General features: G+C 38.0%; 1 protein-coding gene across 16 annotated transcripts in view; it reads right to left on the bottom strand.

The window, feature by feature from the left end:
• BCAS3 (BCAS3 microtubule associated cell migration factor) overlaps nt 1–25,062 on the bottom strand; it is a 718,021-nt gene that overhangs the window by 338,999 nt on the left and 353,960 nt on the right. For all 16 annotated transcript variants that reach the window (XR_010153059.1, XM_063799111.1, XM_063799112.1 and 13 more), the window contains 3 exons: nt 22,485–22,609; nt 19,221–19,386; nt 16,409–16,509 (listed from right to left, as the gene is read on the bottom strand). Coding sequence is in view for 15 of the 16 variants with exons in the window: in XM_063799111.1 (XP_063655181.1) it covers nt 16,409–16,509; nt 19,221–19,386; nt 22,485–22,609 (392 nt within the window). In the remaining variant the exon portion in view is untranslated. The remainder of the gene's footprint in view (nt 1–16,408; nt 16,510–19,220; nt 19,387–22,484; nt 22,610–25,062) is intronic.

The following is a 25,062-nucleotide window of genomic DNA, read 5'->3' as shown; positions in this document are numbered from 1 at the left end:
CAATGACTCACTCAAGGTAACAATGTGAAGGAAGTCAAAACCATCAGTGTCTGGATTTCCTGTTTCCTAAGTAAAGGCCCTGTCATATATAAACTTACACTGGAGCAGTCACAAATCTGTAAGGTTATCTGGGAAATCAATGAACATAGAAGCACAAGATGGACAAATAGAGGTGCAATTGAAAACTGAGCAGAAAGGCTGAACTACAGGGTTTCCCTGATATTTTCTGGAATATTTAAAAAACTATTATATAGTCAGGAGAGGGTAGAACACACCTTTTAACACCACAGAAATCAATTTTTTATTATTTAAAAGATGGTAAGTAAGCACAGGCCTTCTATTAATGGCAAAGAGATGCAGATATACATATAAACAACACTACCATAAAGGAGACATTTTTGTTTTAGCAAAATCCATATTTATATGATTACATTTCCTATGGTCAAGAGCAGCTATAATTAATGGATTTCCCTCCTTCTCCTAATGCAGCCATTTGTCAATTCAAATAAAGAAGGTCCAATCAATTTTGATGTATTTAGTAAGCAATTTGTCAAACAGTGCTATAATCCAGTTAATATATTAATTCTTGTCATGGAGAGAGTTCTAACAACTATGAGGTTTTCCATAACTGGAGAGAAAAAATCTGTGCATGGATGCAATGGTCATTTTTATGGAGATAACACCTCTGTGTCTCAATATCTGAGAGCATGCAGTAGTACATCACTTAATAGGAAAACCATTTTGTTATAATAAAACCCCTGGGTCTCCTGGACAGGATGGCAGCTAATTCACTGTAATAAACTGAGTTTCTTCAAATCTCTGTGTAGCTCATGTATTTTTAATAAAATAAACAAGCCAGTATACATAACAATAAACACAACATCAGTAAGTTCTAAGGGGAATAGGGCTTTGTTAATACAAAGCCTGCATCTTAAACTTTAAAAAATATCTATAAAAGAATTTTTATACTTTATAAATTTATTTTAAATACTTTAATTAAAATAAAGTATAAGTTAAAATTTTAATTTGCCTCTTAACGTTTCTTCATATGACTTGCAAAATAAGTGGTTCTCAGTCTTTTATTTTTCCTGTCCCAACATATTTCAAGTAAATTACTGACTTCTATCAGTATATAACATGGGCACTGTACTAAGGCCACACAGTTAGTTACTGGTGGTCAAGACTCCAACTCACGGAAGGCTGTCCTTCAGTTGACACCATGTAAAGCTCTGGACATGACAGTTTTCTTACTTTCCATCTTTATTTCGGCCACTAATCAATTTCTATCTCCATCTCTTCCCAAGTCTGTCTATACACTCGGAGCTGGAGACAGAACAAGTACATATGCAAAGCTTTCTGGCAGGTGGTCCACATTTATACCACAAAAGAAATCTGGAATGCAGTGACCAAGGGAGGGTCAAATCCTTTTCCAGCCTGGTCACTACCAGTTTGGGCAGAACAGAGGGCTAGAAGAAGACAGGTTTTGAGCACATCACAGATAACCTCCAGAGCCATCCTGAGCAGATTTGGCAAACACTTTTGAAAGACGGTAACTCTCTCCATTCACTATATCCAAGGCTTTCTATAGTTCTCTATCAGGAAATGCAAAATCAGAGATGAAGGCAAATCATTTCTAGAAAATAAAATGGAAAAACACGGCAATTTTTAAAAACTAGAATAATAAGAAAGAAAAGAGATAAGGAATACATTTATTTTCCAGACATTAGGATCCCCTTGGCCCATTTATAAACCATGTAAGAACAGAGAAAAAAAAATTAGAAGAGTAATTTGGCACAAGGCTGTGTATTTATTTTAAAACCTGCAATGTACACCAGTTCTCCAGACTATCAGACGTCCCATTGTTTCATGTGTCTGCTGAGAAAGGTGCCCTATGTGTCAGAAAAGCACACTGAATATTTTTCAATGACCCAGGGGGCAGAGGTCACTTATTATAAATGGATAATGAGACCTAATGCAGTGCTCTGAGTATGGACAAAGAAAGGGTCTATCCATAGCCCCTGGTGGATTGGTCATTCAGGCTTTTACTTCCTCTGCACACTTAATGGAGTCAAACAATTGACAGAAATTCTATAGAGAAGGCTGAAACTGAGAGAAACAACTGTATTCTAACTCTGATAGACAAATACAAATAGTCACCCTGAAATGGCGCCAGAATTCCTGTTACCACTAACACAGCAGACAGTTGTAGCATTCCTCCTAAATTCCCAGTCAGTCATTTATTAGCAATTAACGGTAGTGATGGAAGTGATGCCACATCAACCCACAAGCTCCTGCCAATATCAACCCATTACATTACCGCAGGTAAGCACAGACAGACCATTCTATTTTAGCTCCTCATTTTTTGAAGAAAAGGGCAAACATATATCCAAATCCTGCATCCCCTATCCCCACTACCCAATCATAAAAACACACATTGAGGGATATCAGTATCTGTATGTAAATAACCTTAAACTTACGTGAGATAGCATAAATGACATCAGGAGCAGAGTTCTGATAGCCTACAGGCTTTACAACCAATAGATGCTTTTTCTTTAATCTATCAGAATCAATGTCCTAGCCCAGCCAAATTTGTTAATCCAGTGCAACAAATATGACTAGCTTCAGTGGAAAAAATGCTTACCCTCAAATGTATCTGAAAAATAGCAAGTCATACAACAATCTGAAGGAACACTGAGATACTACTATCACATAGAATTCCGTAAAATAAAGACATTAAAAAGTAAAAAGCAGCTCTTTATAGAGACATTCCTTTTGTTTCACTTCTATATTAAGAACAATTATGAGAGGGCTGGGTGTGGTGGCTCATGCCTGTAGTCCCAGCACTACGGGAGGTCGAGGTGGGTAGATTGACCCTGGCCTTGAGCCCAGGAGTTTGAGACCAGTCTAGGCAACATGGCAAAACCTCATCTCTACAAAAATACAAAAATTAGCCAGGCATGGTGGTGCACACCTGTAGTCCCAGCTACCTAGGAGGCTGAGGCAGGAAAATCACCTGAGCCTGGGAGGTTGAGGCTGTAGTGATCTGTGATCATGCCACGGCACTCCAGCCTGGGGGCAAGAGAGCGAGACCCTGTCTCCCCCGGCCAAAAAGAAAAAGAATTATGACAGGATGGTGGTACGACATGCACACTTTTTTTCCCCAACTGGTAAATACTAAAGTAAATGACAGAAAATGCCAAGATTAGCTTCAGAATAGGGTACAGATCATTAGGTGGTAATGGAAAGAACTTTTAACGTTGAAACATCTCGAGACCAGCAATGACAGAAAAACTCAATGAACTCTATTCCACAGGTCTGAAGATCTATGCGAAGAGATGGAGAAGTAGGTAACCAATGAACAGAAACGCAAAAAGGGAAATCTAATACAAACTTTAAGTCCATCATTTACAATGTTTGCAGATTGCTGATGGTACTTTCATTCAGCTATCTGACATCTTTTCAGTGAACAAGAAACTTTAATTTCTTAATATTCCCCAAGTTATAAAACATACATGTGGCTAAATTCAGGGTCTAAATGTCTCAAATGTTTAGTTTCTTAAAGAAAAACACCGTTTCACTGAAATCATTTCTCTATGGAAGGATATGTCAACTGAGAAGTTTAAGTATAAATAAGTGAAATTTTAACTATCCCAGATTTTCAGACCTGGAGAGAGCAGTATGACACACCCTATGGACAACAATGGACTATAAACAGTCTTTAAATAAGTCCTACATTACAAGTTTCCTCTACAAGAGAAAAACATTTCTTTCTTCCCCTTCCACCCCTACCCAGTCTTGGGCAAATATTTATTATGGACAATGCAAGGAAATATTGTTGAGTACCTCCACCATGTACAGTACACATACCACAACAGCAATGCAATCCAGGATGTTAGGTTAAATCTAATGTGACATTTGAAAGGGAGCAGCTCATAAGAAAATTGCTGCATATTTAATTGCTTTTCCAGGGCACTGACAATATCCACGGTAGAAAACACCAATAATTTCTTTAACTTTTTGTATCGTTGTCCTTTTTATAGGCAGCAGGGAGTGGAGTTGATAACAGCAACATGCACAAAACATATCAGCATTGGACTCAAAACTCATGAAACAACAGGATAGTAAAATCTTTTAAAATGACTTCATTCTAAACCCAAATGCATGGCTTTATATTAGAATGAAAAATATTGGCTCTTTCTAGTCTCAATGTTGTGATTTGTATGCCAGCAGTACAAAATTTGTTTGGGAATCAAGATCCCTAGAATTTAACCTTAATCATGTTGCTGACTACTAATTTTAGTACTCCTCTACTAAAGCTCAATACCACTTTTAAGTCCTATCTACTTTATTGTATGTAAATGCCAAACAAAATGTAAGTGAAGGCCAAGAGATTAGTAAAGCAATCATATTTTTTAAAGCCTATAAATCAATAGACAGCCCAGCTATTCAAAAGAAACTCACCACAGGCCAGGCGTGGTGGCTCACGCCTGAAATCCCAGCACTTTGGGAGGCCGAGGCGGGCAGATCGCTTGAGGTCAGAATTCAAGACCAGCCTAGCCAACATGGTGAAACCCTGTTCCTACTAAAAATAAAAAAATTATCCAGGCATGGTGGCACACACCTGGAGTCCCAGCTACTTGGGAGGCTGAGGCAGGAGGATCACTTGATCCGGGAGGCAGAGGTTGTAGTGAGCCAAGAGCGTGCCACTACACTCCAGCCTGGGCAATGGGACAGAAACCCTGTCTCAAAAAAAAAAAAAAAAAGAAAAGAAAAGAAAGAAAGAAACTCACAACAGACTTAATTGTCTTTAGCATAATAAAAACTAAGATTTTGTCAAAGGAACACAACTACTTCAAAGTCAGGTTCCAGTAAGACTTTTTATAGTTATTAATTCAACTCATGATTCTCTTTTCTAATTCCCAAAGTATTGTTTTATGACTTCCATGACACCAAATTCTGTACTAGTTGCTTTTACTTCTAATCACTTGCTTTTACTTCTCATCTGCTGCCTTCTAACACATCGTGCTGCCTATGGTTCCATAATATTCCATACGGTCAAACATGTAGATAAGGAAGAGGAAAATAAAAGATATAAAGAAGATCCAAATGGAACTTCAAGAGATAAAAATTATGATATCCGAAATGTAACATACATTGAATGAAATTAACACAAAGAAAAAGAATTAATATACTTACAGATACAGAATTAAAAACTATATACAACCAGAGAGGAAAATAAGAATAAGAAAATCTTAACAAAGATTCAGTAAGCTGGGAAAGTATCAAGTGGTCAACATAAATAAAACTGGGGTCCAAAAAAGGGAAAGTGACAGAGAGAGTGAAATAAAAAATATTTGAAGACATAATTGTATAAAAATTTCCAAATTTGATGAAAACTACAAACCTACAGATCCAAGAATCCCATAAACCCCAAGCAGAAGAAAAGCAAATCATAGTTCATAGCTTTTTCTCTATTGTTTTTATGTTTTCTGTTTCACTGATTTACACTCTGACCTTTTTCCTTTTTCTGTTTTGCATTAATTTCCTCTACTTTGTCTAGTTTCTTAATGTGGAAGCTGAGGTCATTGATTTCAGATCTTTTCCCTTTATAATATAAACATTAGCCCTATAATTTTTCCCTTGAGTATGGATTTAGTGCCATCTCACAAAATTTCCTGTTTTTCTTTAAGGTTTTTATTTTGAATTAGCCAGGCATGATGGTGCGAGCCTATAGTCCCAGGTACTCAGGAGGCTGAGGCAGGAGGATCACTCAAGTTCAGGAGTTGGAGGCCACAGTGAACCATGACTAAGACACTGCACTCCAGTCTGAGTGACAGAGTAAGACCCTATCACCATTAAAAGAAAACAAGTTTTTATTTTGAAATGATTAAAGATTCACAAAAAGTTGCAAAATAGTACAGTGATACTCTGTGTACCTTTCACTCAGTTGCAAAATCAGAAAATCACCATTGATACAATCCAGAGACTTTATTCAGATATAATGAAATTTACATATACAGTTTTACCCTCAATTTATGTGTGTGAGGGTCTATTCAATTTTATCACATGTGTAAATTGGTGTAACCTCCACTACAATCAAGATACAGAACTGTCCTATCACCACAAAGATCAACCTTGTAATAATTCTATATAGGCACATTCTCTCCCACCCCATCCCTAATCCTTGGGCACCACTAATCTATTATCTATCTCTATAATTTTGTCATTTTGAGAATGTTATATAAATGAAATCATGCAGTGTGGAAACTTTGGAGATGGGCTTTTTTTCACTCATAATAATTTTCTTGAGGGTCATCAAACGTGTCCCAAGTATTAATAGCTCAATCCACTTGTAAAAAAATCTGAGTAGTTTGTCAAAGATATGGGTATATCTGATTTCAATCTCATTCAGTCAAAAATAATTTCTTAATTCCCTTTAGATTTCTTCTGTGAACCATGGACTATTTAAAAGTGTGTTAGTTTCCAAATATTTGTGCACTTTCCAAAGATCTTTCTGTAATTCATTTCTTACTTAACTCTTGTGGTCAGGGAAAATACTTTGTATGACTTGAAACCTTTTAAATTTACTGGGATTTGTTTTAGAGCCGAGAAGATTCCCTATATTGGTCCATATTCCCTGCACACTTGAAAAGAATGTGTATTCTGCTGTTGAGTGAAGTGTCCTACTTAGTCTGATATTAGTGTAGCAATTCCAAGTTTAAAGTGTGTTTCTTATAAGTAGCATACAGTTAGAACTTACTTTTTAAATCTAATTTGACAATCTCATTTTTTATTAGAATGTCCGTTTATAACTAATGAGTATTGATATGGTTAGAATTACATCCTCTTGCTTGTTTCCATTTTATTTCCTTTGTTGGCATATTAGATACAATATTTTGTTTTTGTTATTTTAGTAGTTGCTTTTGAGTTCATTATGTACATCTTTAACTTATCACAGTTTACCTTCAGGTAATATTATACCACTCACATATATTACAAAAATCTTACAATAGTATAGTTCCATTTCCCACCCCCCTGGCCTTTATGCTACTGTGTACACACATATATATACACACATGCGTAGGTACACACACATGTATATATTAAAAACAATATGCCATTTTTTTCTGTTAACAGTCAATATTTTAAAACAAGTCAATTATATTTTAAATTTTAATTATTTACATTTTTACAAATTAGAAAAATATCTCATCCATTTACCTACGTTTTTCACCATTCCCAGTGCTCTTAATTCCTTTCATGCTCACGTAGTTTTCTTCTGCTTTAAGGACTCCCTTTAACATTTCATATGAAGCTGATAACTTCTTTAAGCTTTCACGAATCTGAGATTTCTAATATTTTGCCTTCATCTTCAGAGATTTAGGGGGCAAAGGCAGAATATAATTCTGGGTTGATGGTTATTTTCTTTCCATACTTCAAAGATATCTGCTGGCTGGGCGCAGTGGCTCACGCCTGTAATCCCAACACTTTGGGAGGCCGAGGTAGACGATCATCTGAGGTCAGGAGTTTGAGGCCATCCTGACCAACATGGAAAAACCCCGTCTCTACTAAAAATACAACAAATTAGCCAGGCGTGGTGGCGCATGCCTGTAGTCCCTGCTACTTGGGAGGCTGAGGCAGAAGAATCACTTGAACCCAGGAGACAGAGGCTGCAGTGAGCCGAGATCACACCATTGCACTCTAGCCTGGGCAACAAGAGTGAAACTCCGCCTCAAAAAAAAAAAAAAAAAAAAAAAAGAAAAGAAAAGAAAAATCTGCTTATCTTTGCTCCTTGGTGTGTAACATGTCTTTTCCTCTGGCTGCTTTTAAGATTTTTTTTCTCTTTGTCAATGATTTTGAGCAAATTGATTATAATACACTTTGGTATGCCTTTCTTAAGGTGTCCTGTACTTGGGATTTACTGACCTTTTTCTATCTGCAGTTTTAGAGTTTATATCAAATTTGGAAATATTTTGGCTATTATTTCTTCTGTCCCACCACCCCTTCTTCAGAAATTCTGTTTATTAGTGTATATTTTCCCACAGTTCAGTGATACTCTTTTTAAATTATTTTCTTTCTGTGTTTCATTTTAGAAACAAGATCTTTAACTTGCTCTATCTTCAAGTTCACTAATCTTTTCTTCTGCAATTTATTTATTGATTTTATTATTATTATTATTATTTGAGAAAAGGTCTTGCTCTGTTGCCCAGGCTGGAGTGCAGTGACAGAATCATGGTTCACTGCAGCCTTGACTTCCTGGCCTCAAGCAATGTTCCCACCTCAGCCTCCTGAGTAGCTGGGATTAAGGGTATGCACCACCATACCTGGCTAATTTTTCAAATGTTTTCTTTAGAGTCAGGGTCTCACTCTATTTCCAGGCAGGTATTGAACTCCTGGCCTCAAGCAATCCTTCCACTTTGGCATCCCAAAGTGCTGGGATTACTTTTCTGCAATTTATAATCTATCTTCAGTCTTATGCAATGAAGCTTTCTCCTCACACACTGTGGTTTTCACACCTAGGAGTTTTTTATATTTAGATCTAAGTAATTTAGAGGTCTACTTAACTTTTTGAACATATGGAATACAGTCATAGTAACTGTTAGTGTCACTAGTCCTGACTCTGTGTGACCATTGTGCCCTCTAAGACACTCAGATGGTGTTTCCTAGGCTGCAATTTCCTCAGAGGCACCAGTATTCTGTTGAATACTGGAAAAGGACCCTCTGCAGTCTTCAGCATTTTTTCTCTGTGAAGATCTCCCCTGATATCCCGTCCAACAAACTCTAGGTGAGGGTTTGAAAATAGTAAATATTTTGGGCTTTGTGGGTCATATGGTCTCAGTTACTGTTACTCAACTCAGTGATTATAGCTTAAAAGTGGCCACAGACAAGATAAAAATGAAACGGTGTGGCTGTGTTCCAGTAAAACTTTATTTACAATAAAAGCACATGGTAATTTGCCGACACCCGCTCTTCTTTGGTCTTACTGGACTCTCAGCTCTGTCTCCTCAACTGAGGGAGTTCCCTGGGTTTGACTTGCTTTCTCCCTCACTGTAACACAGCCTAGCAACTCCAAAGACGATAAACTAAGGCAAGTGCAGGGCTTGTCTCATTTGTTTCCCATCTCTCAGGGATCATTGTCCTTCATTCCCTAATGTCAGATGACTTGAAAACAATTGTTTCATATATGATTTCTGTTTCTGTTGTTGCTACATGCAGGAAAGTAAAACTGACCCCTGTTAGTCCATCTTGTTGGGAAGCTACTACTCAACTGGAACCTCAAGAAATAGTCAATGAAACTGAGAGAACACGAAATCTCCCCAAAATTTGAGATCAAATTGAAACATATAAAATATTTTCTCCATCTTTCTCATATTCCTTTTAAAGTTAGAAGAAACCAAGTATACACCCAATAATACACAGGGAAGTACTATGGACCCCAGTCACCTTTCTATTGTATATCAAAGCTATATTTCTATTGAATGAATGTATATTTCTATTACAAATAAAACTCAGTAAGTTTACAGAGGAACTTTTCACACATCACAGCCTGATTTAGAAAGAAGTCCAAACTCTGAAACCCACTCTGCCACAAAGCTAGTTAATGTCAGCAACTTAAAAACACTGTTGCTGCCAAATTACCTGAAAGAAAGGAGGAAACATTATTTTTCCCTTAAATAAGGCTTTCCTAAGGCAACTCGGTAAGCTCTGTTTTTAATTTACAAATTGGAAGCTCTACAGCAGACTGAAGAAAAAGTTATTGTCTATTTTGGGATCATATTCAAAGCTGGTTGGTATTTACTGATATGTTCTATGGTTTATCTTTGTTTTTGGCAAAGGAATACACTGAAATATAATGCCTGTGTTGGAAGGCAATATAGTATGTAATTTTTATTTTAAAGGGAGTAAATACAGTGCTAACACAGAAATCACTAATGACCTCTGCTGTCATCTTTTTATAAACTATTCCCAAAATTTCTTTGACCAAGGCAAAACATCTTTTGGATTATAAATTCTTGACTTTCACTTTTACTGAGTTAAACAGAAAAATTAGATTACCATCTATATATTTAGTTGGCATATATAAATTAATCTGTGAAACTGCTGAAATATCAGACTTTTAAAAAACTTATTAAAAATGCCAATTTCATATGGTTCCACCTAATAACAGAGAAGTCATCTGTGCCTCTACAGTGACCTCTGTATGGAACATTCTAGTATGATCTAATTTACAATACACCAAAATTCCTCAATTTGGGGTATCAATTTGTGATACAGCAAAATTCTTCAATAAAAATAAAAATTCATTAATTTTGGTCATTCCATTCAATTAATATAGGTAGGAAATGTTACTATAATTTAAGAATACAGGATCTGGAGTTTTTACTTACTTTATATTAAGGTTACATAAGAAGTGTTTAGTGTTTAGGGCTGGTTCCCCCTTCCTTCCACCACAAGCCACCCTTTTTGCCACATATACAGAACTTGTTTATTAACTAGCAGTGTATTTATTATGATTACCGGGCTGGAAGGGGAGTGGAGATTCCTTGCTAAACATCCTGCTCTCCTACTCTCTTCTCACTGAGACGAAGTCTCTTTCCCATTTCCATTTACATCATTCTTTGTCTACTATTATTATAATTTCCGGAGTTTGTACAAGTCTGCTTCACTTGATCCACAGATCCAAATACAAAAAAAAAAAATGCTTGCAACATTTGTGAAGTTTGTTTTAGAGTTTACCAAAAAGTTATACAGTCAGCCTTCCATATCCCTGGTTCCGCATCTATGGGTTCAACCAACCACAGGCTGAAAATATTCTGTGAAAAAAAAAGGATGGTTGCGTCTGTACCGAACATGTCTAGACTTTTTTCTTGTCATGATTCCCAAACAATACAGTGTAACAACTATTTATATAGCACTTACATTGTATTAGGTATTATAAGTAATCTAAAGATGACTTGAAGCATACAGGGGGATGTGCGTGGGTCACGTGCAAATATAGTACCAGCATCAGGGACTTGAGCATCTGTGGATTTTGGTATCTGAGGGAGGTTCTGGAACCAATTTCCCATGACACCTAGGAATGACTATATTTGAAAATTCTTTGAGAACAATATTTACTAAAGTCTTCAAGTTGGGAAATAGGTGATTTCCAATATAGTTAAGGAAAACAAAAAACTTTCTGGCACCAGGTATGATATACTTGTGTTTTAAAAGGTATAATATCCTTACAAATGGCTTCAGTAAGGGAAATCTGGGAGAAAGCAAGAGAGTAATAAAGTCCGCTTAACGGCTCTAACTTGCAGGAAGGGTGCAACAGATGGGTGGGCATTCTCTTGAAACTGGCACCAGTATTGCTTTTATTTTATTATATATATATATATATAGAGAGAGAGAGAGAGAGAGAGAGAGAGAGAGAGAGAGAGAGATGAAGTCTCACTCACTCTGTTGCCCAGGCAGGAGTGCAGTAGTGCAGTCTCAGCTCACTGCAACCTCCAACTCCTGAGTTCAAGCGATTCTCCTGCCTCAGCCTTCCGAGTAGCTGGAATTACAGGTGCGCGCCACCACACCTGGCTAAATTTTGTATTTTTAGTAGAGATGGGGTTTCGTCATGTTGGCCAGGCTGGTATCAAACTCCTGGCTTCAAGTGATCCCCCCGCCTCAGCCTTCCAAAGTGCTGGGATTACAGGTATGAGCCACTGCGCCTAGCCTTTTTTTTTTTTTTTTTTTTTCTTAAGAGACAGAATCTTGCTCTGTCACCCAGGCTAGAGTGCTGTGGTGTAATCACAGCCCACTGTAACCTCAAATTGCTGGGCTCAAGTGATCCTCCTACCTCAGCCTGCTGAGCAACTGGGACTACAGGTGCATATCACCATGTTCAGCTAATTTTTATAATGTTTTTGTAGAGACAGGGTCTCTCTATGTTGCCCAGGGTGGTCTTGAACTTCTGGCCACAAACAATCTTCCCACCTTGGCCTTCCAAAGTACCAGGATTACAGGCATGAGCCACCATGCCCAGGCCAGGTATTCCACTGTAAATGCGGAATACAAAAAAGGTTTTGTAAATTGTACCAAAAGTCCCAGAAGTCTATCATTTGAAAATATATTCTTCTGAGATAAGAAACAAAAGCTTATAATAATAATGCTCAAATGTATAAACTATTTTACAGTTTTAAAAAGGACTTTATGCTGGGCACAGTGGCTCACGCCTGTAATCCCAGCACTTTGGGAGGCAGAGACAGGGTGGATCACAAGGTCAGGAGATCAAGACCGTCTTGGCCAACATGGTGAAACCCCATCTCTACTAAAATACAAAAAATTAGCCAGGCGTGGTGGCGTGTGCCTGTAATCACAGCCACTTGGGAGGGGAATTGCTTGAACCCAGGGAGCAGAGGTTGTGGTGAGCTGAGATCGTGCTACTGCACTCCAGCCTGGCAACAGAGCAAGACTCCATCTCAAAAAAAAAAAAAAGGACTTTAGCATCATTTCATTGATCATCATAACACCTCTATAAGAGCAAGTATAATAATTGATAACTACATTTATCAAGTTATTGCTGGATTTAGAACAAGAACCCAGGTCTTTTCATCTTTATCCCAATATTAGTCCACCTGGAACTCAAAAGGTCTAAAATGAAATGCATTATACAGTAAGTCCTGATTTAACATCACTGATAAGTTCATGGAAACTGTGACTTTAAGTGAAATGAAGTATTACAAAACCCATTTTACCACTGACTAATTGATATAAACAAGAGTTAAGTTCTTATGGCCTATATATATATATATACATATATATATACACACACACACACACACACACACATATATATATATATATTTTTTTTTTTTTTTTGAGACAGAGTCATGCTCTGTCACCCAGGCTGGAGTGCAGTGGCGCAATCTCGGCTCACTGTGAGCTCCGCCTCCTGGGCTCACGCCATTCTCCTGCCTCAGCCTCCTGAGTTGCTGGGACTACAGGCACCCGCCACCATGCCCAGCTAATTTTTTGTATTTTTAGTAGAGACAATGTTTCACCGTGTTAGCCAGGATGGTCTCGATCTCCTGAACTCGTGATCTGCCGGCCTCGGTCTCCCAAAGTGCTGGGATTACAGGCCTGAGCCACCGCACCCCCACCTCTTAAGGCATATTTTTTTTTTCTGGTCAAAAACATCAGTAAACTTCTGAATAAAGACCCCAAATGCTTTAATATTAAACATCAAAATAAATGTGAGCTATATATACATTTAAGAAAGATTAATGAAAACAAGTAATATGATTATTTACTCATTTTCTAGCGAATCACTGAGTAGTGGAGCTTGAAGTGCTGGTGAGTTAAATCAAGGAATAAATGTTTGCAAAGTGAAAATTTTTAATGAGCACCTCCTACAACCATGAAGTTAAAAAACAGATAATAACCAATATGCTGGGCTTGCTGAGCACTTTCATATAGCAACATTTATTGTTGTGCATTTCTGTGATTTACCATATATTTTAAGAATTTTTATTTTACAATAATTTGTATTCACTCATTCAGAGTTGTGGGTGGACAGAGCCTATATCCTGGCAGCTCAGGGTGCAAGGCAGGACCCGATCCTAGACAAGACACCATTCGATTGCAGGGCACTCTCGCACACACAGGCCCATATTTACTCAGCCTGGGACACAATGTAGCCATGCCAATTAACCTAACATGCATACCTTTGGTATCAGGGAGAAAACCTGTGTACCCACTGAAAACCCACGCAGACATGGGGAGAACGTGACAACTCCACACAGGCAATGGCCCCAGGCAGGGAGCGATTATTTTTTCTCATCAGCCTTATAAAGAATTGATGTTAAACAAAATGACATCATTCAAGGACCTGCTGTATTCCATATGAGAAACCACAGAATCATTAGTAACTACTTAGTTTCAAATTGTCTCTCTCTTTTTTGAGACAGAGTTTCACTTTGTCACCCAGGCTGGAGTGCAGTGACACCATCTCAGCTCACTCCAACCTTCACCTCCCAGGTTCAAGCAATTCTCATGCCTCAGCCTCTTGAGTAGCTGGGAGTACAGGTGCACGCCACCACACCTGGGTGATTTTTTTGTGTGTTTTAGTAGAGATGGGGTTTCACTATGTTGCCGAGGCTGGTCTCAAACTCCTGAGCTCAGACGATCTGCCTACCTCGGTCTCCCAAAGTGCTAGGATTACAGGCGTGAGCCACTGTGCCCAGCCTCTAATTCTTTTCTATGCCAACTATTAAACATCTCACAGGTCTGTCCTGTCTTCTCTGTAATACAGCATTAATTTAAGGTCTCATCTTGCTCTAGGATCACCTAGCCTCCACTCCCTTCCTCTGAATTTCCTGCTGCAGTGCTGCCAGAGTGATCTTTCTTTCTTTCTTTCTTTCTTTTTTTTTTGTGAGATGGAGTCTTGCTCTGTTGCCTAGGCTGGAATGCAAGGGCGTGACCTTGGCTCACTGCAACCTCCACCTACCGGGTTCAAGTCACCCTCCTGCCTCAGCCTCCCAGGTAGCTGGGATTACAGGCATGCACCACCACACCCGGCTAATTTTTTCGTATTTTTAGTAGAGATGGGGTTTCACCATGATGGCCAGGCTGGTCTCAAACTCCTGACCTCAAGTGATCCTCCAGCTTCAGCCTCTCAAAGTGCTGGGATTATAGACGTGAGCCACCACGCCCAGCCCAGAATGATCTTTCTAAAATACAATTTTGATGGTGTCATTCCTATGCTTGAAAACATGTAATGGCTTACTACTGCCAACAGTGGTAGTTCTTAAATTATGCACCTGGGGATTTTTGTTGTTCTGAGCATTAGACAAAGGTGTTTAGGGCAGCTAAAATCAAGCAGAGTGTAATGTCAATAAGGTCAATCACTGGAACAAAAAACAATTAAGAGATAGATATAGCTATATCTTTTCCCCTATGTGTTTTGTAAATATTTCAGACTTGTTATAGTATGTCTATTAAATAGACTTAATAGGTATCAAAATAACAACACAAAACATAATATTAACTCTGAAAGAGTCAACTATGCTTAATTCAACAATTAGTTAGTTTTGCTCCTTGAGAGGTAATGGAAAATGTACTCATGACTCTTATTTCGTATCATATTCATGTCATGTATTTTTCCAGTTCATATGATAGTTAAATATATGCTTAAAAAATCTAGAAACTAACAACTTCTATATGCACTGCTTCTTGAATCAACCTGAAAACCACTTACATATCACCCGTCTGTGATGCCATAGGCAACACACGTCACTGCTCTCACAGTTCAATTTATAACCCTCCACTGATACACCTACCCCACTTTATTTTACTTTTTTATTAAATGTCTATATCCTGAATTAGGGAATTCATTGAGGAGAGAAGCAATATACTAATCACCTTTAAATCAGAACTGCCTCACACATAGTAGGCACTCAATAAAAATGCCCTAGAAAAAGCAGAGAGTTCAACAATAATATGAGAGAGCAAGACTGCCAACTATTGATTACAGTTATAGAGTTTCATAACTTGAGAGCAAAGTCTATAAAATATTTCTGTTTCCAGTATAATATATAACACATTATAAAGATACAATAAAATCATTCGACAACTATTTTAATTCATGCTTTCTAATATACCGGGCAAGACAATGTGTTAAATACAACAAAGTTTCATTAAAAACATGTCAATGTTGATTTTTAAGAATTTTCTTTAAAGCATGCACTACTCAGAGCCATCAAATTAAATTAAGGATTCTGTCTATATCTACAAAACTGAATTATAATTGTAAACAATTTTTAATTCTATAAACGCAAACTGGATAATAAATACTAAATTGCCTTTAAATGACTCCCATATAAAAACCTGTTATCTAGGTCAATGAACTTGGTTCAGTCTCTACAAATGCTCACGCTTAAACATATAAGTAAAAAACAAATAAACAAATGTAGTTGAAATCTTTACCTCATTATTGCAAGTAAAATTCTACCAAAAGAAAAGCCTGCTGGCATTGTTTTCATAGTTGCACTTTTAACTGTGCTAAGTTTTGGGGTTTTTTTTTTTTCCATGTTAGAAACAGATTCCAAGCTTTATGAAACTTTTTATTATATCCTAGCATTTTCAGGTGGTTGTTTTTATGTTTGTTTGAATTTTTGAGCCCTCCAGATATTCCCTATCAACTTAACTTTTATTACAGGAATATATTTCATAGGTAAAGAATATAAGCAGTCAGAGACATAATGTATATACTAAGGCTTACAGTTTATATTCGTATTAAATATCTTATTTGCCTCAAACTGATTCTTTAAGGCCCATGGCCTATGGACCAGTGGTAATGTTTGCTTTCAAAGCTAGCATTTTAAGATGAAATCTGAATAGACCATACGAAAGGAAAAAAAAAATCTGAACTACTTACGGCCAGCAAGCAGGAACTGATAATACTGTACTGCATCTGCAGCGAGGAGCAGAGGGTGGTTTGCATTAAACGGTGGCTGCAATTCATTCCATTGAGGGGTTCTAAGGAAACAGGAGAAGAATATTAATATTTAAGCTTAATAGATGGGATGTAAATCACCATGACTGTCATCACTTATGAACAGTGACTTAAACTCACACTACTTTTGTGATCATTAAAATGAACTTGTAATCATTAAAATGAATGTGATGAAACCTGAAACACAAGGCCATCTGCTTAGAAAAAATAAAAAGGTGGCAGTCTTTCATACAAATAACATGCAGTCAGTATAAGCTTAACAGCAGAAGACCCTCCAACAGGACAGGCAAGACATTCAGAAGATTAAACAGGTGTAAAATTCAAATGTTACAACTAACTAGTTCTAATTTATGTAATTTCTGACCTCTCTATTCTTAAAATATGTGTATATTTTAAAATAAAATGAAGTAGGTAAAAATGGTTAATAAAACACAGCTGTGTAAATGGATGACTTATTATAGATCAAATTAGCATCTGAGTTCTGAAATAAGTTACTATTTCAACAATGATAGTGTAGTAACTTTAATTAGATCTGCCCACTCCTAAATAAGCTTGATAAATCAGATATTGATCAGATCAATCCAGCATAGTAAAGTAGTAGTAAAGAATGCTGGAGCCTCCAAAAATCAATACAAGAATATTTTAAAATGTCAAAAGGACAGGGATCATTTTCATATCCATTTTTGTCTGTTTCCTTCCATACATGTCAGGAGCAATTTTTTCTTTCCTGGACAATGAACTATATTAAAGAGGTTTTATTCCAGGTTTTTTTTCCTTTTGGTTATAGCTTATAAAGATTCTAATCATTATGCACGTTTGAGATGGACTCTGATTCTTAATAAACATTCCTACAGGGCTTAACCACTGTATCTTGGAGAATTACTTTCAGAGAAACCTTCGAATCTATCTATATTAGTTTCTATTCCCCTTAATGGCTATCTCAATGTTACTCTCTATTTTCAGTGAGCATGAGATTGCAAATAGAGGAAGCATAAATCCAAGAAAATTTAACAAAGAAGTGCAAGGGGGAAATAAGTTCAAACAGAGGTATTCTCCAAGGTACATACAGAAGACAATTAAAAAAATATGTTCATGGGCCAGCGCGGTGGCTCACGCCTGTAATCCCAGCACTTTGGGAGGCCGAGGTGGGTGGATCATGAGGTCAGGAGATCAAGACCATCCTGACTAACACAGTGAAACCGTCTCTCTGGTAAAAATACAAAAAATTAGCTGGCGTGGTGGCTAGTGCCTGTAGTCCCAGCTACTCAGGAGGCTGAGGCAGGAGAATGGTGTGAACCTGGGAGGTGGAGCTTGCAGTGAGCTGAGATCACGCCACTGCACCCCAGCCTGGGTGACAGAGCAAGACTCCGTCTCAGGAAAAAAAAAAAAATGTTCACACAAGAATCTGTACATGAATGTTCACAGCAACATTATTTAATAACAGCTTAAAAAGTAGAAATATCTATCAACTAATAAATGGATAAACAAAATGCAGTATAACCATATAATGGAGTATTATGTAGCCATAAAAAGGAGTGAAATTCTGACACATGCTACAACATGGATAGATCTTGAAAATATGCTAAGTGAAAGAAGCCAGACACAAAAGGTCACATATTATATGATTCCACTTACATGAAATGATCAGAGTAGCAAAATCCATAGAGAAAGAAAGTAAACTGGCTGCTGCCTAGGTCTGAAGGGTTGGAGAAAAATAAGGAGTGACTGCTAATGAGTATGAGGTTTCTTTTTAGGGTGATGAGAACTGATTGCAGTGATAAGTGCACAACTTTGTGAAAAGTCACTTTTAATGGGTTAATTTTATTGTATGTAAATTATGTCAAATGAAAAAGTAATGAAAGGCCAGGTGCTCATCCCTATAATCCCAGCACTTTGGGAGGCCAAGGCGAGTGGATCACCTGAGGTCAAGAGTATGAGACCAACCTTGACAACATGGTGAAACCCTATCTCTACTAAAAATTAGCCAGATGGGATGGCAGGCGCCTGTGGTCCCAGCTACTCAGGAGGCTGAGGCAGGAGAACCGCTTGAACACAGGAGGTGGAGGCTGCAGTGAGCTGAGATCGTGCCACTGCCCTCCAGCTTGGGCAACAGAGCGAGACTGTCTCCAAAAAAAAAAAAAAAAAAAAAAAAGGAATGAAGTATTGTTTGTTTTGCTAGATGAAAGTGAGATTTAAGAAATTACATACTATATGATTTCATTTATATAAAATTCTAGAAACTGGGCCAGCACGGTTGCTCATGCCTGTAATTCCAGCACTTTGGGAGGCTGAGGCAGGCAGATCACGAGGTCAGGAGATCCAGACCATCCTGGCCAACATGGTGAAACTCCGTCTCTAATAAAAATACAAAAAAATTAGCTAGGTGTGGTGGCGTGTGCCTGTAGTCCCAGCTACTCAAGTGGCTGAGGCAGGAGAATCGCTTGAGCTGAGATCGCGCCACTGCACTCCAGCCTGGGCGACAGAGTGAGACTCCGTCTCAAAAAAAAAAAAATTCTAGAAACTGTAAACTAATCTGTACAGACAAAGGGGGTGAAAGAAGGAGAGATTACAAAGGGTCACCAAGAAACATTTGAGAGTGATGTATTTGTTTACCATACTAATTGTGGTGATGATTTCGTAGCTGTATGCATGTCAAAACTTATCAAATTATACACTTTTAATCTTCTATACCTTAATGAAGCTGTTAAAAAGAAAAAAAGAAAAGAGGTACTACCTAACCAGAGTCCAGCTGGCTCGAGGCGATGTCATCATTTCCAGTGGCGTGTCGTCACTAATCTTGGGTGCAGTGCTGAGGGGTCGCGGCTCCATCATGTGCTCCACTAAGGTGCCATAGCAACTGATAATGTACAGGGACTCAACTACAACTTGTTTGGACTGATCTACAAACAGAGAAACAGAACCAGATGTGTTATGATGGCATAAATGGAGCACAGAATAATTTTTACAAGTTAATGATCTTATCAGTCTGCCCCTGAGGCTGCTCAGAGAAAATGAAAAGACAGGAATTTTTTTCTTTTTCTTTTTTTCTTTTTTTTTCAGATGGAGTTTTGCTCTTGCTGCCCAGGCTGCCGCCTCCCTGGTTCAAATGGTTCTCCCGCCTCAGCCTCTCGAGTAGCTGGGATTACAGGCTCCTGTCACCACACCTGGCTAATTTTTGTATTTTTAGTAGAGACGGGGTTTCACCGTGTTGGTCAGGCTGGTCTCGAACTCCTGACCTCGGGTGATCTGTGCACCTTAGCCTCTCAAAGTGCTGGGATTAAAGGCGTGAGCCACCATGCTCAGACGACAGGAATTTTTTCATATGGTGCTTGTTCCTTGCCTAAAGGTTGCCTCGTATAAGCACATGCTAGTGAATATGAAAATGTCTATGATATCAGAGTATTTTCAATCGTAAGCAACTTATTTCAAGAATGATACTGCTATGCCCCAAATCCTAATATAGTAAAATACTTTATAGACTTTTGTACTTATCTACAATGTAATTTGTCCCACATTATGAAAAATGAATGATATCAGGAAATGGACTAACTGAAAAGGAATAATGTATGGACTAGGATTTAGTCACCCTGCATGTACCAAATGACTTGCATGAAAGGTTAGTTGTATGCCTAAATCAGCCTAATGTCTCATCTATTTTTTTTCTCAGAAGACTTAAATTTAGAACTTAAATTTGTGGATCAAAACAAACAAAAAACATTTGATGTGTCAATGTAGGTTCATCAATCCAAACACACGTACCACTCTGGTTGGGGATACTGATAATAAGAGGCTTTGCATGTGTGGAGACAGAAGGTATATATGGAAAAATCTCTGGACCTTCTGCTCATTTGGCTGTGAACCTAAAGCTCCTTTAGAAAATAAAGTCTATTCAACACACATACACAGGCATGCATGTGCATCCCCTTTCCCCAAATCCTCTTCTTTCTCTCCATGGGATCACTGGCGCCATGGTAAATGAAGATCAGCCATACTTTGAGAAGTTAGGTGCTGAATATGGATCTAATCAACTGACTTTATAAGGAATACACATGTACCCACTAGCAAAACAGGTTTAGTCCTCTCTCTCGGGTTTTACAGTAAACCTAGGAGCATATAAAATCACTCATGAATGCTGGGTGGGTCATCTTATCTCTGTGTCAGGCGAATCAATTACAGCTGATTTGAGAAAATAGCTAATGATCAGCCAGAGGGACATAAAGGAGTAGCAAGTTAAAAAGGTAATTAGAACAGAAGGGAGAAGCATTTGAAATCGAGCTTCTCAGAGGGTTTTAACTAGTAACAAAAAGTCCTTTCGATAGCATCATTAAACCTAAGGAGGTAACAAAAAAAATAAAGATGGGATAAGGAAATGGAAGGCTTGCATACTTAACAGTATCCTCTCCCACTTAGGTAAGGAACCTGCTGCGCGTGAGATCCCATTACCAAGGAAAGGGTCACTGAAAGGCGATAACAAGAGAAAGGGCTCATGTCTGCCTGCCAGTGTTAGCATAAAGGAGAGCCATTTTGCCAAGAACAATACAGCCTGTGGAACTCACCAGAGAAGTGCCCCAGTAACAACCCAGTTTGTGACCTACTTTAATAATACTAAAATATTAAGGGGAAAATCATGACATTCAAAATTATAGACTTGGTTTATGAATGTAGGCCTTCTCTTCTAAACAGAAGCAATAAGGATTCACATGCTATAAAGCACTAATCCTATAAACATTTTAGGTATTGACCCTGGTGATCAAAGCAGGGATTAGAAAGATAATAACTACAGTAGTCCCTCCTGAGGTGCGAGTTCAGTTACCCATGGTCAACTGCAGTCCAAAAATATTAAACGGAAAATTCCAGAAACAAACAATTCATAAGCTTCAAATGGCAGACTGAATAGCGTGGTAAAATCTCTCGTTGTCCCATCTGTCCTTCCTGGGACATGAATCATCCTTTGTCCAGCATATCCACGCTGTACACGCTACCAACCCATTAGTCCCAGAGTACCTATCTCAGTTATTAGACTGAAATGCATTGTTCCATATAGGGCTCCGTACCATCCGAGGTTTCGGCCATCCACTGGAGGTCTTGGATGTATCCTCCACAGATAAGGAGAGACTACTGTATATTAATTCAAAGGAGCAATGGTAACCACAAAAGCTGAGCCTTATTTCTCACTGGCAGGCTGTTTCCTCTTTTTTTTTTTTTTGAGATGGAGTCTTGCTCTGTCACCCAGGCTGGAGTGCAGTGATGTGATCTCGGCTCACTGCAACCTCTGCCTCCCGAGTTCAAGCGATTCTCCTGCCTCAGCCTCCCAAGTAGCTGGGATTACAAGCGTGCACCACCACGCCCAGCTAATTTTTGTATTTTTAGTAGAGATGGGGTTTCACCATGTTGGCCAGGATGGTCTCGATCTCCCGACCTCGTAATCTGCCCACCTCTGCCTCCTAAAGTGCTGGGATTACAGGCGTGAGCCACTGCGACTGGCCTTAATTGTGTTTCAAAACATGGCAGAGTTGATTTTTTTTATGTGAAGATTTTTAGCATTAGAAAATCTAGTTTCAAACTCTGATTCCATTGCCTAACTAACCAGTACTTTTAGCTAAGATATTTAAACTTGCTGGTCTCAAGTTCTTCATCTCTAAAACAGGGACAATGACGCTTTTCCTCTCTGTACTTCACAGACCAGGGGTGAAACTAGCTTGTAAAAATGTAAAAGGTATAAAATGGGCATAGAATTGACAGCATTGAGATCACCTGTAGATTGTCACCAACAAAACAAAACAAAATCACTCAGTGGGCAATTCATTAACGTTCATACTGAGAGGATAGTTTTTCTTCTTGACTAGGCTTGAGTAGTTGAGAAGTGACATGCTAATTACATTAAAAAATTGGTTTCCAGACTACTGGGTACAAGATTATTCTAGGGAAACTGCTAAAAATTTTCCTTAAGAAGCAAAAATTACAAATAGAGCATTCATTTTTCAGTAAAAATACATACCTTTTTCTCTTTTCAGACCTGCATTATTTGCAAACCATGACCTGGATGTTCCGAAGATAGCAGCCACACAAAATTCTCCGCCCATCGATTTGCTGGGTGAAATTTGTGGAGGAGGTTTAACTTTGCTTAAAAAATAAAATAACAGTAAAAAACAATTATCATGATGAAATGATACTCCTTTAGGTAATGACAGTTTTTCCTTTAAATTCCACCCCTATTCAAATCCTCCAATATGAACATGCATTTTGCCTTAAGTAATAAATGGTGATGTGAGACTATGTTCTGGAGTAAAAGTAGAATTACTTCAAAGTTCCAGAGTTTTGTAAAGAGAGCAACATTTATAAGACCAATAAAAATCAACTCCTTTTTGAAGTATGTGCTGGCAAAATCCAAGTCACTTCTTTTCAGATGAGTAACATTTCCCTAGAAATTTCAAAGTGAAGCAATAGTACCAGCATGAACATCTCACAATAATAAAATGGTTTATCACTTCATTTCTATATATATTAGGTTGATGCAAAAGTAATTGTGGTTTTTGCCACTGCCTTTGCACCAATCTATAAGATGTGGGATTAACAGTATAAATGAATTTAGACAGCATGGATGAAAATGAGGTGATATAGAATGAAGCCTTGAAAATGCTCTCTCGGCCACAATGCTATGGAGAGTTAGACAGTGCAAGGGAAGAATAGCTAATCATCTAATGCAATTATATTCACTGATCTTCCTGTTGTCTCTTTTTCTTCTCGGATTTGTGAAAATGATGTGTTTATTTTTGTTCAGAGAAAAAGACCAAGGTGGAGTTACGTATCAATAGCCTCTCAAACCTAAATCTTTTCTGTTGCTCATATGTCTGAGGACACATTTAGTAACTGCCATTACTTCCTGTCACTGCCATTCAAAAGAAGTAGATCTCCTCTGTTTCCCACAAATAAGTTTTCATGCTCAGCTTCTAATATCGACCTCACACCTTTTCAATCCCGTATTTCTGTTCCCTTTTGGTTTATCAACGGCTTCCCAAAGCAATTTTGCCAATCACCTTTGATAAATTATTTTCTCTAATTCATAAACCAGTAGCCTCATCGTGCACTGGTAAAGATCACAGCCAAGGTAGGAAACAATAAAAACTAGAGCTCTGATGTTCCTCTCTGCTAGTTAGCCTCCAATGTCAAACATTAGTTCTACCTTATTTTGCTCAATTTTTGTTTTCATCCTTTACTAAAGTATGGTGGGATGGAAAGAGATAGTTTTGGAGTCAGGAAGAAACATGTAGTTGAATCCCAGTGCTGGCACCTCTGAGCTGTGTGACTTTTGGTTAAGTTATTTAACCTCTCAGAGCTCAGACTACTAATATGTAAAATAGAAATAGTAATGCCTACTTCATAGGATTATTTTAATGATTATATTATCTCAAAGCACTGTCCCCAGCTCATAGTACCACCTGAGGACTTCTTAGGAGTGCAAGCAAATACTCATAGGCCCCATCCCAGACCTACTAAATCAGAAATTCTGGGAATGGAGCCCAACAATCCGTGTTTTGAAACAAACCCTCCAGATGATTCTGATGCATGCTCAACTCTGAGAACCACTATATTAGACAAAGCAGGTAAAGTTCCCAGGGCAGTACTTTCCCATATCACAGTACTCAGCAAATACTAACTTTTCTATATGGCCCTCAGCCCCAACCTAATCTTCAAAAAATTCAGACTTTGCTTTGGTAATCTCAGTTTCCCAGTTCCTATGACATTTTAAATAGTCTCTCAGACATCTTATTTCCTGAGGCTTGTTTAAACATCTTCCTCTAAGGATGGCTAAGTCTGGATCAGAGGCAACTATGATTGGTCCCTTTGGTCTCCCCACTTTGAACAAAATCCATGGTAATGCATATTACTATATATGAAAGAAACCTCTTCTGCCATTAACATTTCTTAAAACACTTCTCATTATTCCTGCAACAAAAAACATCCATGCCTAAAATGTCAACCAGTCACAGTGAGACTTCCAGTGACAGGGAATAAAGACATCATTTTTAAATAAAAAGTTTCTGTGGGAAGCTGAATGGCTCTATAAACTGTTTCACCTCTTCATACTTGCATCTGTCACAACTGTAGTAACATACCTCCAGAAAGGAAGACTCTCCTCTGCCCTATACCTGAACAAATATGCACCTTCCCATGATATCTGGGTCACTGGCATCAGAATTGTTCTTTCTGGTTATGATGCTCTCTGTTGCATTACCTGAGAATATAAGGCTTCTTTCAAAGCTTTTATTTCCATCACTAAACTGCTATCATTGAACTGACAAATTCCTCTAGCTGGTATCTTTGAGGTACCACTGGTCATTTTTAATCCTTAGGAGTTTTGGGAAGATGGTGGCTGGGGGAACGGGAAAGAGAAAAGTATTGTAGAATTTTTTGAAAGCAGTTTGCAATTGTGCGACTATGTGCTTTTACTAGAATCACCATCAGAGAACAAAGCTACTACAATGTACCAACAAGCTTCATTGGGACAAACTCAAAGCTCTTTGCAAATTACTGGATGTCATTGTTGTTGTTTTTAAATCATGTGGTAAGTAACA

This window comes from Pan troglodytes, chromosome 19 (genome assembly GCF_028858775.2).
Source record: "Pan troglodytes isolate AG18354 chromosome 19, NHGRI_mPanTro3-v2.0_pri, whole genome shotgun sequence".
NCBI classification, from domain to species: Eukaryota; Metazoa; Chordata; class Mammalia; order Primates; family Hominidae; genus Pan; species Pan troglodytes.
This window is presented reverse-complemented; position numbering and strand designations above follow the sequence as displayed.